At 39.0% G+C, this 17,918-nt stretch overlaps 1 protein-coding gene across 1 annotated transcript in view; it reads left to right on the forward strand.

The window, feature by feature from the left end:
- Positions 1–16,627, forward strand: part of LOC142336745 (uncharacterized) — a 101,307-nt gene extending 84,680 nt beyond the window's left edge. The window contains exons 23-24 of the mRNA XM_075385654.1: positions 16,014–16,133; positions 16,553–16,627. Coding sequence (XP_075241769.1) covers positions 16,014–16,133; positions 16,553–16,627 — 195 coding nt within the window. The remainder of the gene's footprint in view (positions 1–16,013; positions 16,134–16,552) is intronic.
- The last annotated feature ends 1,291 nt before the right edge of the window (positions 16,628–17,918 follow it).

Genomic DNA, 17,918 nt, shown 5'->3' on the forward strand with positions numbered 1-17,918 from the left:
TAATTTTTTCTTATAAGTTTTCTGAAGTTGGTAACGGAGTTGATGATGTTCAAGATTAATGAGGGCAAATTTCCAAATCTTGATTTCGGGTTTAAGCAAAACAATCCGTCAGAGAGCTCTGACTGTTTGGTTGAGGAACAGTTGCCTTCATCCAATTGCCCTCATTCTGACACTGCTCACAGTTGTGCCTCTGAAGATAAGACGATTCGAGACATTGATCAAAGTTTTCCAGAAAACCTAGACATTGATCAAAGTTTTCCAGAAAACCTGGGGATAAGGTCAGTACCCCAACCGGCTGGAAACGAATCTCAATGCAGCAACTCTAAGTTTTTCAAGAAAATGCATCATCAAGCAAGAGTGTATTATCAGTCAGCGGCGTTGAAACTAAGCCAAGCCAAAGCTATGGAAAAACGAAGCGTTCGACGTATGGAGAAAGCGAAAAAATTTTACGAAGCGCGTTTCTTCAGAATTCCGCAAACTCCGGAAAATATGGTTGATAAAGAGAATATAGAAACTTTTCAACGAAAGGCCGACTTAAGGGCTCGTGTAGCCCTAAAGACACAAAAAGACAGTAAATGTATTTGATAAATGACTCTCTGTTGTCATTGCTAATTCAACTGTTTGCGTTGTCTCTGTTTTAACTCTTTACTTTCAAGATTTTAAAATAGTAATACCAGTGTTTAGATCACAAGTAGAGTTTTACCTCTTCGAATACCTAAGCTACCTGCGGAGTTTCGAGTCGGTTTTAACTTCTACTAATAAAGAGTAATAGCAGTAATATTTTGCGTATCGGTTCCTAAGCCGGCTGCTGCATACCTAATCAATTTTAACTTCTACCAGTAAGGAGAAATAGCAAAAAAACTTGTGTATTGGTACCTTAGCTACCTAGTGGATACCTAAGCGTGTTTTAACTTGTACATATCAGGGGTATTGGTGAAAAATAACTCGTGTATTGGATCCTTAGCTACCTAGTGGATACCTAAGCGAGTTTTAACTTGTACATATCAAGAGTATTGGTGAAAAATAACTTGTGTATTGGATCCTAAGCTATCTACTGGTTACCCCAGCGAGTTTTAACTTGTACATATCAGGGGTATTGGTGAAAAATAACTTGTGTATTGGATCCTTAGCTACCTAGTGGATACCTAAGCGAGTTTTAACTTGTACATATCAAGAGTATTGGTGAAAAATAACTTGTGTATTGGATCCTAAGCTATCTACTGGTTACCCCAGCGAGTTTCAACTTGTACATATCAAGAGTATTGGTGAAAAATAACTTGTGTATTGGATCCTTAGCTACCTAGTGGATACCTAAGCGAGTTTTAACTTGTACATATCAAGAGTGTTGGTGAAAAATAACTTGTGTATTGGATCCTAAGCTATCTACTGGTTACCCCAGCGAGTTTTAACTTGTACATATCAAGAGTATTGGTGAAAAATAACTTGTGTATTGGATCCTTAGCTACCTAGTGGATACCTAAGCGAGTTTTAACTTGTACATATCAGGGGTATTGGTGAAAAATAACTTGTGTATTGGATCCTTAGCTACCTAGTGGATACCTAAGCGAGTTTTAACTTGTACATATCAGGGGTATTGGTGAAAAATAACTTGTGTATTGGATCCTAAGCTACCTGCTGGTTACCTAAGCGAGTTTTAACTTGTACATATTAAGGGTATTGGTGACATATTCTGGCTGAACAAAGTAGTGTGGAGAGCAAAAGGGAGTGCAAAGCGGAGAGCAAGGTGGAGAGCAACGAGGAGAGCCAGTTGGAAACCGACTACAGAAAAGGAATAATTCAGTTAGTCCTTTTAATTTTTACTTTTTGACCAGTTTTTGGGTTTTTTATTTCAAAACTCTCCTCTTTGTCTCATGACATTTTAGTTAATCACCAATTTCTGATGTTGCTCACCTTTATATTTTTGTTTGTTGATAAATTCTATATATTGGGAATTAATTTTAATATCTTGTCATGAGTACAAAGTCTTGAGATAAACAGTCTGAAGAGTAGCCGGAACTGTACTCGCTTGACGTCAGTAAACTCCTTGCCTTCTTAACTTTGGCAACCCCAATGATTGAGAAGCGGACCTTGCTGGTTTAGAGAAACCCCATTGCGAAAATTAGACGGCACCAGTTCACAAACTTTTAACACGCACCACCATTCACAAACACTCACTGAGTTCACTTAGACACTTAGATCAGTTGTAGGGTAGATTATGACAGATTGCTACAATCGACACAGATGATCTACGGAGGTAACTATGAACATGTTCCTAATTTTTTTGAGACAAAGAGGAATTTTTGTTTGGTAATATATACATCAGCTACTTTTTTCATTTTCATCTGATAGCGCGGAAGCTTTTTAAACGCTTATACTATAGATTGAAGGCACTTAGGATAAAAATGACTTAGATATAAATTGATCAACTGCTTATATGGGAGCTTTTAAAAGACTTATACAATGGATTGAAGGTACTGAGGATGAAAATGACTTAATTATTAATTGATCAACTGCTTATGGGGGAGCTTTTAAAAGACTTATACTATGGATTGAAGGTACTGAGGACAAAAATGACTTAGTTATTAATTGATCAACTGCTTATGGCGGAGCTTTTAAAAGACTTATACTATGGATTGAAGGTACTGAGGATAAAAATGACTTAGTTATTAATTGATCAACCGCTTATGGGGGAGCTTTTAAAAGACTTATACTATGGATTGAAGGTACTGAGGATAAAAATGACTTAGATATAAATTGATCAACTGCTTATATGGGAGCTTTTAAAAGACTTATACTATGGATTGAAGGTACTGAGGATAAAAATGACTTAGATATAAATTGATCAGCTACTAGTATGGGAGCTTTTAAAAGACTTATACTATGGATTGAAGGTACTGAGGATAAAATTGACATAGATATAAATTGATCAACTGCTTATATGGGAGCTTTTAAAAGACTTATACTATGGATTGAAGGTACTGAGGATGAAAATGACTTAGATATAAATTGATCAACTGCTTATGGGGGAGCTTTTAAAAGACTTATACAATGGATTGAAGGTACTGAGGACAAAAATGACTTAGTTATTAATTGATCAACCGCTTATGGGGGAGCTTTTAAAAGACTTATACTATGGATTGAAGTTACTGAGGATAAAAATGACTTAGATATAAATTGATCAGCTACTAGTATGGGAGCTTTTAAAAGACTTATACTATGGATTGAAGGCACTGAGGTTAAAAAAGACTTAGTTATTAATTGATCAGCTACTAGTATGGGAGCTTTTAAAAGACTTATGCTATGGATTGAAGGCACAGGTTAAAAATGACTTAGTTATTAATTGATCAGCTACTAGTATGGGAGCTTTTAAAAGACTTATACTATGGATTGAAGGTACTGAGGATAAAAATGACTTAGATATAAATTGATCAGCTACTAGTATGGGAGCTTTTAAAAGACTTATACTATGGATTGAAGGCACTGAGGATAAAAATGACTTAGATATAAATTGATCAGCTACTAGTATGGGAGCTTTTAAAAGACTTATACTATGGATTGAAGGCACTGAGGTTAAAAAAGACTTAGTTATTAATTGATCAGCTGCTTATATGGGAGCTTTTAAAAGACTTATACTATGGATTGAAGGTACTGAGGATGAAAATGACTTAGATATAAATCGATCAACCGCTTTTGGGGGAGCTTTTAAAAGACTTATACTATGGATTGAAGGTACTGAGGATAAAATGACTTAGATATAAATTGATCAGCTACTAGTATGGGAGCTTTTAAAAGACTTATACTATGGATTGAAGGCACTGAGGATAAAAATGACTTAGACATAAATTGATCAGCTACTAGTAAGGGAGCTTTTAAAAGACTTATACTATGGATTGAAGGCACTGAGGTTAAAAAAGACTTAGTTATTAATTGATCAGCTACTAGTATGGGAGCTTTTAAAAGACTTATACTATGGATTGGAGGCACTGAGGATAAAAATGACTTAGTTATTAATTGATCAGCTGCTTATATGGGAGCTTTTAAAAGACTTATACTATGGATTGAAGGTACTGAGGATGAAAATGACTTAGATATAAATTGATCAACTGCTTATATGGGAGCCTTTAAAAAACTTATACTATGTATTGAAGGTACTGAGGATGAAAATGACTTAGATATAAATTGATCAACTGCTTATGGGGGAGCTTTTAACAGACTTATACTATGGATTGAAGGTACTGAGGATAAAATTGACTTCGATATAAATTGATCAACTGCTTATATGGGAGCTTTTAAAAGACTTATACAATGGATTGAAGGTACTGAGGACAAAAATGACTCAGATATTAAATAATCAACTGCCTATGCGGGACCTTTTAAAAGACTTATACAGTACAATTTTTCTATAACTCGAGTTGGAAAGATTTTTTATTTCCATCAAACGGGGAAAACAAAACACAAGTCACGAAAACTAAAGCAGAGTTATTTCACAGAAATTAATTGTCGTCACTATCAGTGTCAATTTGTACTACTCTCCATTTCTTTATTCTATCTACACTGATAGATTCTTTGTCTGATATCAGCTCCAGCGTTCGTTTTGCGCACTTTTTCGTCCTTTTTGAGGGTCCGGGATGGTTGAAGGGTTGCTCTTGTGTTGAAGAGCTAGTAGAAACATGAATGGGGGATACGGGTCTTAGATCTAGAAGACTAGGCGACGAACCTGATTCAGCAGCCTGATCGTCTATAAAGGAACATCTTTCAATTTCGTCCTCAATCACTTGTTCAGTCAGATTTGCAAAATCTGCAATGTCCGCTTCAATCGCATCGTCGCTGTACGCACGCTGGTTGAAACCTGGATCAGGAGGTGACCAAGATTCCTGTAGCTGTGTGTGCGGAGTCACTGGTGGACTCTGCTCCATAGTCGATTCTGCAGAGTGTACATTGGTCTCTTCTTTATCGCTCGAACCCCAATCAGGATCGCAGATCATATTGGGCATAAACATTTCCTCTCGCAACGCATGATGGCCATATGGTAGAGTAGTGACTTTATCATGCATAATGTAACGTTTGTCATCATATCCGGACAACGATTTCTTGTTGCAAACAACTGTCATCAACTGATGTTTGCTAGAAGCAATTCTGGTGTTGACAAGTCGGACCGTCTCGCCACCAGTAAGCACTTGTTTGTACAGCTCATGGGTCATATTCCTCCTAGCATCTCTGGTGACACCCTTTGCTGATTGCTTCGAGAATCCTGAAAAAGTTTTGTTTTAGCTTTTTGTTTAATGTGTCTTGTTTTTCAACACTTTTAACCTTGTTTCCTGATTTTCAATGCGAAAACAGTTTATTACTGGTCATACTTACCATCTGAGAGTTTGATGGAGTAAAGTTTTGGTTTGAGCCCCACAAATTCCGAGATGAGTTTGCCTCCCATTTCATCTTTAAACTTTAAAGTTACTCGTGCATTGCTGCCGTCGTATAGCTCATGTTCCGCGGGAAGGTTGGAGAAATCGAAGAGGTCCTTGATAGCTGGTTTTTTCTGGAAGTCGGCATAGAAATCGTTCGACCTGATTTCATAGACAAAGGAGTCGGTGTCCGAATACAACAAGTTACAAATGAAGTGCTTTTTCATGGTATTGTAGTGAAAGTCGAACATGAATTTCTTGGCTAGATCCAGAATGTATGCACCAACAATTGTTGGTTTGTCCCACACAATTTCTGTTTGATTCAAGCTTACAGTTGCAAGATCTTCTCCAATGATTTTGAACGACTTGAGCTCTGGAACGCTAGTCCACTTGAGAGCTTCTTCCTCACTGCGGACCAGTTTCAATTTAATGCGGTTTCTTTTCCCTTCACAAGTTTTACCGAACGCGCTGTTCACCATTAGTTTGTAAAAATTCTCTTCGAATTTGTTTTTTGCTTCCTTCCGTTTCTGTGTGTTGAGTTTCACATAAGGAGCCAACCACTTCGACTGATTAAAAGCTAGCGCTCGATGTAGCTTTTCTACTTTCATTCCTAACTGTACATATAGCTTCAGCGTTTGATAATGTAATATGTAATTTTTTTTGGAAATAGCGTCTGAATTAGTTTATTGGTTGAGGGAGGCGCGTTCATTTTCATATCACATAGGAGTTCTTCTTGATAATCGCCTAGCCAGCATGATTCAACTTTTTGTTTCATTGGCGCTAGGGGAAAATCTGAGTGTAGATCATGAAGCTCATCTGGATAAGACAAGTCGACTTCTACTATGTACCCAACGTTGCTTTCATCTGAAGTGTCAAGCACTTTCTGGATAAATTGGGGCTCAATTTCAGGCTCCCATTTTTGGTCTGTGAATTCAAAGTCGTTGAGAGGCAAAGGAAATTTTTCCATTATTCCCCCATACAGGTTGTTTGCGTCAATCATAACTATGAATGTTGAAGGCTGCTTCGGATCAAAGTTCGGAAGATATTTGTTGTTGGCAACTGCGAGTCTCTTATTATAAATGGAGCTAACTCCACCACGAATGAGCCCCTCAACCATATCCAATTGCTCTCTCTCTGTTAGAAGCTCAAGGGGTGCTTTGCATATTTTCAGCATAGCATCACCTGATAGATTTGAGGCTGTATAATACTGACAACAGTCAAGTCCGTAAGTCTGGTAGCATACCTTGCGGAAGCATAGTACGACTGAAGCCAAGAGAAAGACGTCCGTTTTCAGGTACAGGTTATAATACTCGCCAATTGTTTTACATTTGAAGGTTTCAAAAACGGTTAGCGCGTGCTTGTATTCATCCTCTGTTACGCTCACGTCGTACTGTTGAAGACTGTTTGTCCACTTTTCTCTTGGTGGTAATCGAGCCTCTCCTAGCTTTGAAAAACTTTCGATGTAGTTGTAAGGGAAGTGCCCTTTCTGCTTTAACATGTCTACAGAAGATTTTGGCCAGTCGCTGAAGTAGTTTTTGAGATGGATGAACTCGTTTGCTGGAAGATTTTTGACGAGAGCGTCTAACGATGAGTGCATAAATCGGAAGGAGTCGAGCAGTCTTATATGCTCATACACTGGTTTGTCAACTCCGTTCTTATTAGGACGCATTTTAATCAGGACTCCAATTTCCAAGGCTATGAATTTCTCATCAGTGCTTGGAATGATTGAAATAGTGTTCCGCATGTTGCTTCCTTGAAGAGCAAGAATGACATGATGAAGATCATAGTTGGAAAGATTGTGAGCAAACAGAGGCGTGTAATTGAGAAATTTCCGATTGATGTTGCAATTGTTGTGTGCCCATCCGAGAAACTGACCGGTGAAATGACAGTGGTCGAGCACTGTGGGATTTTCCACAGTGTTTTCCAGCGTTTCCTCACATATCCAACAATCTGTCACATCTTCTCGGGCAATGGGGGCTTCAGCAGAGGAGTATCTGTTTCGTTGCTTCACGCTGTATATTTTCCTAGCTAATTGTTCAAGAGATGCCACGAACTGTGACATTACATTTAGACCGCTCACACATTCGAAATGAAAAGGCTCTACCTCATCTTGAGCAACAAATAACAATGCGTAGCTGCAAGGCTTGTGAATTTCTATTATCCTTGTTTCTGCTTGTTTCGGATTGTTACCACACCCAGAGACTGATTCAATGATCGATTCCAAATCGAAAAACCCAACTATTGGCGCGAACCACCTTGATTGGATTTTCTTATATTTGAAGGTACATTCCTGAGGCATTCTGACAACTGCTGGCCTGTTTTGTTGACAGAAACCAATGTGTTTGTCATACCGCTCTTTAGAGGAGCAAACGTGGAAGCAATTTCGACATAGATGGTTATCAGTCCTCAATACCCGCTCTCGCACTCTGTGCACCAGACTCCGCAAATTGCGTATCAAAACGTAATGATGCATTTGCCGTCACTTAGTAGAAGCAAATCCAAGTTGAAGTCGCAGTTGAGTTTTTTCGATACCCGGAATGGTGTTAATCCACTATCAGCATAGCTGAAACAGTTTTGATCTAATGAGTCTTGTTTGTGTTAAAGCTTTTTTGTTCAAACAGTTTGTTTTTCTCTCATGATCTTTATCAGCTTTTACTTCTATTGGGTTAGCAATTTCAAGTTTTTCTTACCGAAACACGTTGACGCGAACATCGTTGAGGTCCTCAAATTTTGTCATCTGATGGAAGCCCATTGGCATGCTGAACACTCCATTTGCTTGTTTTGCGATTGGGTTAGTTGGTCCATATGTTGCCGGAGTGGTTATTCTGCGTGAAGATGCACCGGCAGGGACAAGTCGGGGACCATATTTGAAATGGTATGCAGCTGTGAAGCAGTAGAGGAAGCAGTTTTCATCTTCCCTGTTTCGTATGTTTAGCAAGGCCATGGTGTTTGCTAGCTTAGCGGGAAGTGCCAAATATGAAGATGCGGTTATTGGCTTAGCTTTTGCTAGTCGGACTTCTATGTTGACAATCTGATCTAACGTCCAACCGCTACCGTGCGAAGCAAAGTTATTCAAAGATAGAAGCATCTGCTCTACCATTGCGTGGAAGGTTTTATCAGCAAGGCCCCCAAAATCAACCCGCTCCATTTTCGACTGTACATGTACTGAGATTTTATCTCGCTGGCTGGACGGTTCTTCATCATCATCTTTAGCTGGTTTTGTCAATTGTATTGTCGAACTGAATTGTACTTTTTGCGGATGCTGTTGAACGCTCATATGAACGATGTTTTCAATTTCTTGTCTCTTGACTTGCATAATATGGAAGAGGTCGAAGTCATGTGCGTCAACATTAATCTCGAAGGTTCTCAGAGTGTCGCCAAAAGCGTTCTGTCGGCAAAATTCCCGAATGTGGTAGGTTTTCCACGTCAATGTTCCAAGCTGGCAAACCATGAACTGTATTCATGTGATCCAGGTAATCAGGGTCGAATGGGAAGCATATGTTACAGTACAAGCAGTAGCGGGGGTTCGGAGCATCATGCTGAACTGTCATATGACCAGTTAGTTCGTAGAGACTTTTTGTAGAAAAACCACAGTCGTTGCATTCGAAAGAATTACTTTGCGGATAGATTTTATGAATGCTCTTTCGATGACGTCGAAGGCTTCTTTTGTCAGCCAAATGTTTTTGACAAATATCACACTTGACTTGAGGCATTTCAATGAAAACCGTTGCGAATCTGATGTTAGAAGTAAACGATCTGAGTGTTTTTGTTCAATAATAAGAAAAATGTTTATCAACTGATTGTAAGAGGAAAGGCAGAAAGCAATGAATAAGTTTCACGTCCCCGGGACCAGATTTAGTGAGGCTTGCTCAACCAATCAGATGCGAAAAAATTGTTTATTTACTCATGTCTAGTCGAGTTGATGTCATGATGCGGTAATCTTAGTTATTTGTCCAACTAACATTCCAAAGTCTAGACAAACATTTGAATTTGTTTACAAGCTATAAATGTTTCCTCTTCTAATCCAAGGTTCAAGATCTAATGAGTCATCAAACATTCTTGAAGTAAAACGGAAATTCTAGAATATTCACTTCATATGTTTAATGAATGATATAAGCTGAACTTCATTTATATCGGGAATGAATGGGAAACCATCATTGAGAAAATAATGTGCTATATAAATACAGTAAAGTCCACACATTTGAGAGTTTTCGCTTTGCAAGGGTTTGTTTGAGTCACGTCGGTCTTCCATAAGGTCTACTATTATGCGATCAGTAGTGCTTTGGCGAAATCATGTTCAAGGGGAAATTGTCAGCTGCATAAACACCGTTGAATTTGAACATCAAGTGCCCGCTTTGTTGGGTCAATTTGAATATTTTATCCTCATCCATTAGATTATAGGAAGAGTGTTTTTGGAAACGTTTCTCGAAGAATCGGTATAAACTGTTGAACATTTCTCCCCGAGAAATAAAATTTCAATATTGCGCGGCAACGCTGCACCGAACTTGAGTTCCACAGATAATGAAGAGTTTGTTAACTCGGGATGAATAAAATCATGAGTGGCTTCTTGAGTACTGGTGAGATCAAACACCATAATATAGTGATGGGGGAAGTCGGATAGAGATATTCCGTGACCATTTTCTACATAAGCTAGTGCAGCCATTGAATTGTAGTATAGTCGTTTATTATCGGTTGTTGACATTGGTGTACCAGCTGTGTCGAAACCATTACGGTAAATTATTATCTCATTCAAGTCAAACTTCCTGTATGAAAACGGATTGAGCGTATTGGTACCGATGAACGCATCGCCGCGACACATTGCAACTATCAGTCTACGAATGGGTTCTTTCGTGAAAATGTCCTCTTGCTTCCAGCTCTGTTGCCCAGCTGTTGCTAGGAAAGCTTTTGAAATCACTTCATTATAGCGGTACATTGCAGGTGTCTTGAGTAGTGTTTTCTCGATTGCACCCAGAACGTTATCTGAGACTGTCATTTTTCGCACGAACAATTTTGCTTCATCGATTTTGATTTTATAGTGTTTAGCTCCGTCTTCGCTCACAATCGTAAAGTCATCCTGTGATCGTCTGAAAGAAATTCGCAGCGTTACTCCACTCGTTAGATGCTTCTCGCATGAAAAGAAATCGGTAGCAATTTTTCCGTACATTGTGAGTTGAGCTGATCTTCTCAGTTTCTTGTCGAGCTGTGATTGTAGCGGCTGGGACGCCTGTTGGGTCTGCTTCATATTCATATCCCTGACATTTCAACCAAGTTTTTTTTGCGTCCGATCCATGAGAAAATTCTGTTTCAATGAAACTTTTGTGTGCGTAGTGACCATTCGCAGAAGAAATTTTGATGCCGTTTGCTGACACTGTGCAATCGGTGAAAAGCGAATGTAAGACGTTATTGACCAGATGTGGCGTGTCACTGTTGTTGGCATCTCCCGTGGTGAAGCGTAAATCGTTTCCATTATTTCGAACAACTCGAAATTTGATTTCCAGATAAGTTTTCTGTAGGTCGATGAAGTTATTTCTGTCACCGACTATTTCAAACTCTAACGAAGATCCAGTGGGCGAGTACAAAGGTCCTGTTTTTTGCTCGAACGATTGATCAAATGTTACAAGAAGGGGAGGTTTCTCGAACAAGTCCAATGAGCTATGTGTTGCCTCTGTGGGAATAACAATGTTAGTACGCATTTTTTACTTTTGAGAAGAAATCTGATCGACTTCTTTGTGGCTTCGTTTTTCGCGAAATGATCTTTTTCTTTGATGGAGACTGCTTTTTGTATGCTTTGTTCTTCGACCTCCTTCGATAGATTGCTTTTCGTCCTCGTTGAAGTGCTCCTCCGATTTGTTTTCTCGCTGTTTTGGCAACTGTACTTTTCATAGCTTGCTTCGCTGATTTCTTTTTTGTTGCAAATTCTAATAACTCTGGTGCACCTTGCACTAGCAATTCTCTTCCAATTGTTTTTGCTGCTGGCGAAATAAGTCGTCGGGCTAGGGGTAATGCAACACGACCAATGCCAGCAGCTAATGCGCCGAATCCACTTCCTCTTTGTCTATAATGTCCTGAGAAATGGGGCATTGAATTGGATGCTTGATTATTATAATAGGCTTCCATCAGTTAGCGTGTTCTCTGGAATTTGAGACTTTACCAATTCCAGTGAAAGGGATCAATTTCCCAGTTTCACTTCTCAGCTCAACTTTGATGCTCTGGATATTGTTTGAAAGTAAACGCTTGTAGTCCAAGTTTGTATAGGTTTTATGGTGAATAGGTGCTACTGTGTTGAGGCTACCGTTTCTCACACGTCTCTCCGATTCAATGATTTTGAGAATGGGTGCACGTGAGTCACCCACATGTTGATACTCAATAGTATCAAGGTACACAAAAATAAGCTGCGACCCACATGTAATATCAACGGGGAAAATACCAAAATGTCTGTTAGGAGTGTTCGAAGCCCCATTTTCCAAGTTTGTCTTGTAACCAATGTGAACAAAACCATTGTGTGCAGGGTCCGGGGTCCCCTTGAAACCAAGAATGCTGGGAATTTCATTGTCTTGAAATGACAATCCTTCATTTTCCCCAAATGTTAACACAAGCTTTTGCGTTATCTTGTCGAACTTACGATCGAACTGTTTTAGTCTTGCAATGCGAACAATCTCCGAGACTAGATCTTCCCAGCTGTTGTAAATACCAGTCCGAATTTTTCTGAGTTGTCCTGATCGATTAATCGACTCATTTGGATCGGTAATTGAATTCTTGTAAACAGCTATTTCTCCAGAGTTGACGTTATTGATGTTTGATGGAAAACATAGAGAAGTCAATGCTACTTGCCATTCTCCCTGTAAGTGTATTGGTTGTGATAATTGGTTCCGAAATGCTGCCATAGTATTTTCATTGAAAACGTCCATTGATGCATTTGATAGCAAGTCAATTGTATACTAATTGCTGTTAGAAATCATTGCTCCTCTTCAGTGTTTAACACATTAACTTGTACTAATTCCGGTTCGTAAAACTTCCCCAGGATTTTAACGTTGTTCGCGTCAATCAGATTGTAGGTAGGTGGACTTGTTGTAGCCAATCGTAGTACTGTGAAAACTTCGTCTGTATAATTCTGAGTATAACCTTTTCTGAAGGTATCGTCTGGTTTCGCTATTCGTACCAGGTCCCCCTCTTCGAAGCGTGGTTTATATTTATTGTTGTCCAAAGCAATCGAAATTAAAAATGGTTCATGTTTTTTGAAAACTTTATTTGGAGCTAACTTTGTGACGCGGTTAACACGACTGTTAATGATATTTACGAAATTGGGAAGCTCCTTTATATAGTTCCAAGTCCATTTTTCTTCCAAGTATCTGTATATAATGTTTTTAAGTGATCGAATATTTCTTTCCGCAAACGCCGATTTGGTTTCGTTTTCGGTTGTATACAAATGAATCTTTTTGTTTTCACAGAATGTTTTGAACTCGCCCTTGAATTCGGTGCCTTTGTCTGTCCACACTTTCTCTGGTTGTTTCGTCTTTATCATTTGTTTGAAGGCTTCAACGCAATCCTTTGAATACATCGTTCTGAGAGGTTGAACACGTAAATAGCGTGATAAAACGTCAACTGCAATCAATAGGTATTTGACCCCATTGTTGTGCTTGGCTATTTTGTCCATATAGGCTACATCCATGGACCAGATTTCGTTTATTCTGTAAGCAACTACCTTCAATCGTGGAAAACTTTTCCGGAATTGACGATATTTAGTGTATGAGTTCTTCGATTGAAGGAATTTTTCAATTTTTTTGTGGGAAAAGCCGCTTTCCTCTTTTATGTTAGCAACACTTCCAAATGCTGCTTTTCCTTTCGTGTAAACTTTATTTAGTTTTTTGATTTCCGCTGAATGGATTTTTCCAGCCTGTTGGCGTTTTAATTTCTTCTTCCGCGTCTGCGAAGCCTTCCTCATCAAAGCTAGCAGTCTGTTTTTTCTGCTCTCTCGATAGCAGGTTTCTGTTCACTGGCTGCTCCATCTGGAAACTGACGTAGTTTTTTCTCTTTCGGAATTTTTATGAACTTCTTTGCGTAAGTATTACAAGTGAGATGTGGCGCAAGGTTCAAATAATTCAGTACTTGATAATCGTCAGGCAAAAGTTTTGATGATGTTTGTTGTAATGCGTAGAGGAAAGTTGATGCTGGAATGTCGGTGTTCCTTCCATTAATCAGGATTTTACCATCAAAGTCCAGTGAAATAATGCGTGATCCGTTGATTTTCTTCAAAATTGTTTTTGCTTTTCCAAATTTGTTTTATCGAGAAAGTCTATATCATCGATCACACTCTGACTGATTTCATCAAACTCTTTCCGTTTAGTGTTGTCTGGGATACTTTGTTGCTTTTCTTCTTCATCCGAAACCATGACGTCATCTGTCTGTTGCTCTGTGTTCTGCTGTATGACCGCTTCTGGTGGCTCTTGTTTTGAAGTTCTCCGTAGAAGCGATAGTTGTTTCGACTTGTTTTTTGTTAATGGATTGTTTAATATTTGCGAAACTTGGGGTTGTTCAGTTGTAAACATGTTGCGAGGAATGAGCACAAATTCCTCAGTTGGCATTTTTCTGTAGATATTCTAGACAAGGTCTGGCAATTAGTTGAATCAGAGAATGCCCTCTCGTTGTCTGGAATAATTTACTTCTTTCTAGAGCACTAAAATATTTTTCAGAAAGTTGTCGTAGTTGAGGTTCAAATTGTTGTAGTTCTTTCTTGTTGATTGGGACAACACCAGAGAGCACGTTCATTACGCAATCGCTTAGGAACCAAATGAATTCAATATCTTGGGCTAGAAAAATTCTCTTGCTTTTCGATTTGGGGTTGCTATTAACGCACCAACGCTTCAGCATAAGCAAATGTCTCTTTTTCATTCGTAATTGGTGTAATAACAGCTTCCTCCGAAGGAATATAGAATATTGATGGTTCGGGACCAATGAGTTGAGAAGAAAATCGTAAGCCTGGACTTGTTTTAGGATCCAGGTCAATGATTAAATGTCCATAGGGTTGAGCTGTTGCTAATTTGTATGCGTCCTTGAGTAATTGGAGACAGTTTAACTGTTTTCCGAGGTATTCTATTTGTTGAATGTCACGCAATGATTTGAATAAAACTGTATGAGTTGTGTTTAGATCAATTGTCCGCGACCATTTACTCTGTTGGAATAAGTTGTGTTTGACGTAGATCACATGAAGTTTTCTGTGTCTTCCTGACGTTGCAATTTTTACGAACTCTTTGTCGTTAAAAATTTCCTCGCATGAGTCATCATAAACGAGCGGACAATCTGAAAGTTTCTTTGTTATATCCTATCCAGAATACTTGATGAACTCAATTTGTTGTATTTTACGTTGCATAGCTGTAAATGTATCCTGGAACTCTTTGTAGAAGTAATAAATTATGGGAAATTTTGGGTAAAACGACGAACTTTGCAACATACTGAATATTAGGTCGGTTTTCCCAGAACCACTCGGGCCTACAACTGCCATGAAGATTCTATCGTTTGTAAGAATGACTTTGTTCATAGTTTAGGGTTTGGCAAAATATAACCAACTAGACTTGAAAGCAGCGCGATCCAAATTGACTTCTCCTCACAACTTTCCGATATCAAGAAAAGGATGGCGAAACAAAGACTAATCATGAGCACTATAATACTCACTTGAACAAAAAATATGATCTCTGATCGAGGGACCACAGTATTGGAACAGCAGCGCCATGGAGGTCTCTCTCGGTTTCCATCATCGAAAACTAAGTTTGTAATACCCCCATCAATTTCATCTCTTACAACGCGGTTTGTCATTCTGGTTTTTTGAATCAATTCTGGGCTACTGTTTGTTAACGTGTAAAACAGGAAAATGATCAAATTTTCAGAGCTCGCTTCCCCATTGTAACTCAAATACGATTGATTTTCTCAATTGCATGATGTCCCTTTCATGTACTTATCGCGCGCAAAGGACCTTTTAGCTTTAATTATGAGGGGGCAGTATTTCTGAGTTTGAAATTTCAAAATGTCCCCCCCCCCCTGTATTAGGTGCATGACTCTAGCATGTACTACTCTTGACTGATTTTTCCTCTGACGCTTTTGACTTTTCCTCCTCAAAAACGGGATAAACAGGTAGCGACCAGCGCTATTTAAGTGTTCTTTGAGCTTTTCAGCTGTTTCAGCTCAAACTGTTTCGGAGACTTATACTTATGGTGTGAAGGGCGGTTCTTAGAGGTTGAGACACACCCCCTCTTTTGACCCCCCACCCCCACTATTGCCTCAACCCCCCACCGTGCTGTTGCCCCCCAACCCAGTGTTGCCCCCATCAGCCCCCGGTGCACCCACCCCACCCCACCCCCCCCCCCCCCCCCCGTGGCTAGCTACTGACGAAGCCAACCGCTCGCCGGTCGTTTGAGAGCAATTCGCCCGACGTTAGTCGGTTATGTTTCCATTTGTACCCCCCCCCCCCCAGTGCGGGAAAAGATCCAACTGAAATTTGATAAGTCTAACAAAACATTGTAATCCTTGTCTGTTACAGTGTAACAAATTTTAAGACAAATTATTGCAATAAAAAATGGTCGCAATTTCTGAGAACTTAGAACATTTTCTTTCTTTCAGATAGCCTCTCTTTTGTTTGAGTATGGAGCTAAGGGGAACATTCCGAATAGAGAGCAGAACACAGCACTGCACCTGGCTGCCTCATGTGGACACGAGTGGCCTGTTAACTTACTCTCCTCTGTTAGTCTGTTTTTTTAAATTGAAATTGGAAAATAGAGCAGTTGATATTTACTTGTCCTTTGTAAACAAGCTATTTTGTAAAAATAACAAATTATTTTGTAAACAAGCTATTTTGTAAAAATTGTCAAATAGTGCCATGGAAAACAAAAAGCGTGAACCTTTTTCTTAAATTACTCTTTAACAAAATTGTACGACTCTGTGAGTCAGTTCTGGTGCTCTACCGACTATTTTTTATGCGTTTTTTTTCGCTTGACCGATTTTTGGTCTGACGCTTCTATTTTTTGTCCTCCAAATCGTGATAAACAAAAGTCCTAGAGGACATTAGGTGGCTGAGCAGCTCTTAACCTTACGCTTTACTAGTATCTAAGTATGCGATTCACAGAAACTGTTTTGAGGAGACATGAATTTATGGTGTGAAGGGTGAAGGACGGAGTTTGACCCTCCCCTCTGTCACCCGCATCCCTCACCGACCTCGTCCACCCTGCATCACCTAGCGATTTGTGCCCCCCATCCAGCCTTCCCATGCAACTCCCCATTTGCTAGATCCCTCAAAAACTTGACCCCTCCCCCCTAATTCATTCTTTAATGATTGCATCTCAAAGCACCACTAGGCTACTACTGGAGCCAACTGCTCGCCGGTCGTTTGAGAGTAATTCATTGAACGTTAGTCAGTTATGTTTTACATTTTTGACCTTTTCTTTGTTAGTTTACAATACTGATAAAATATTCATTTGTAATCATTTTTAATTGCTCTTGAACGCAGTTCATAGCAATTATTGTAAACGTGTTTGTCTTTTTTTATGCAAATTTTCCGCTTGACAATTTTGCGCTTTTCTTTTAGAACATTCTTTGACTTAAGTGACTTTTTCACGCTTTCGTTCATCTTTTTTGAGTGATCTCTAGTGCTCCGAAGTAAGCTTGTTGCTAATATAAAATCGGTTGCAGCATAGGAAAATTAAGTGACTCGTAGCGCAGTGGTAATTGGGGGTGGCCATGGATCGGGAGGCCAGTGGTTCGAATCCCCGTGGGGTCGAGTTTTTTTTGCACCCATAAAGACAAATTGATCTATATTAAAGACCATGAATTAAATTGCCTCGCCTGTCGTTCAAGAGCAATTCTTCCGACATTTGTCGGTTTATGTTTTGTATTTGTCATTATGAATGAAAGTAGAGTTGGTGTTTTTTGTCAAACTTATGTTGCGAAAGAATATAGTTGTTTCCAAACTAACTCAACATAAGTGTGAACATAAATTTGGTTTTTGATATTTTTTCCATTGTGGCCATCATACTGTTTTTACTGTTTTTCATCTGAACTAGCAGGTCCGTAAAGGCTATCTGAAAGCATCTTCTCTTGAAAATTTAACAATTGATAGTCTCATGGAAAACTTCTTATTCGTGATAACTGGTGTTCATGCGATCGTTTCAATGAATTTTTTTGCAAAATACTTTGGACACACCAAAAAAATGAAGAGAGCCAAATATGTCAAAGAAAGGTTTTATGCGAGCTAAGAGTAATCGACGATCTCAAAGAGCATTAAAAATCAAAACAGATAGAATGAGGTATAAAGAGGGAGAGAAAGAGATCGATAGAAGCAGAAAAAAATAATGCCTCGGAGAGCAAATAGGTTTAAAAATACGAAAAAAACCCAAAGAACAGAGAATAAAAGAAGGTTGAAAAAACAGAGAAGGAAAACAGAAAAAACGAGTCTGGGATTAAACCAACGGGAGTGAAAAGCAAAAAATGGGGAATTAACGAGAAGCAAAGGAAAACTCGAAAATGACGAGA

The sequence above is a fragment of the Convolutriloba macropyga genome, chromosome 3 (genome assembly GCF_964194025.1).
Source record: "Convolutriloba macropyga chromosome 3, txConMacr16.3, whole genome shotgun sequence".
Taxonomy (NCBI): Eukaryota; Metazoa; Xenacoelomorpha; order Acoela; family Convolutidae; genus Convolutriloba; species Convolutriloba macropyga.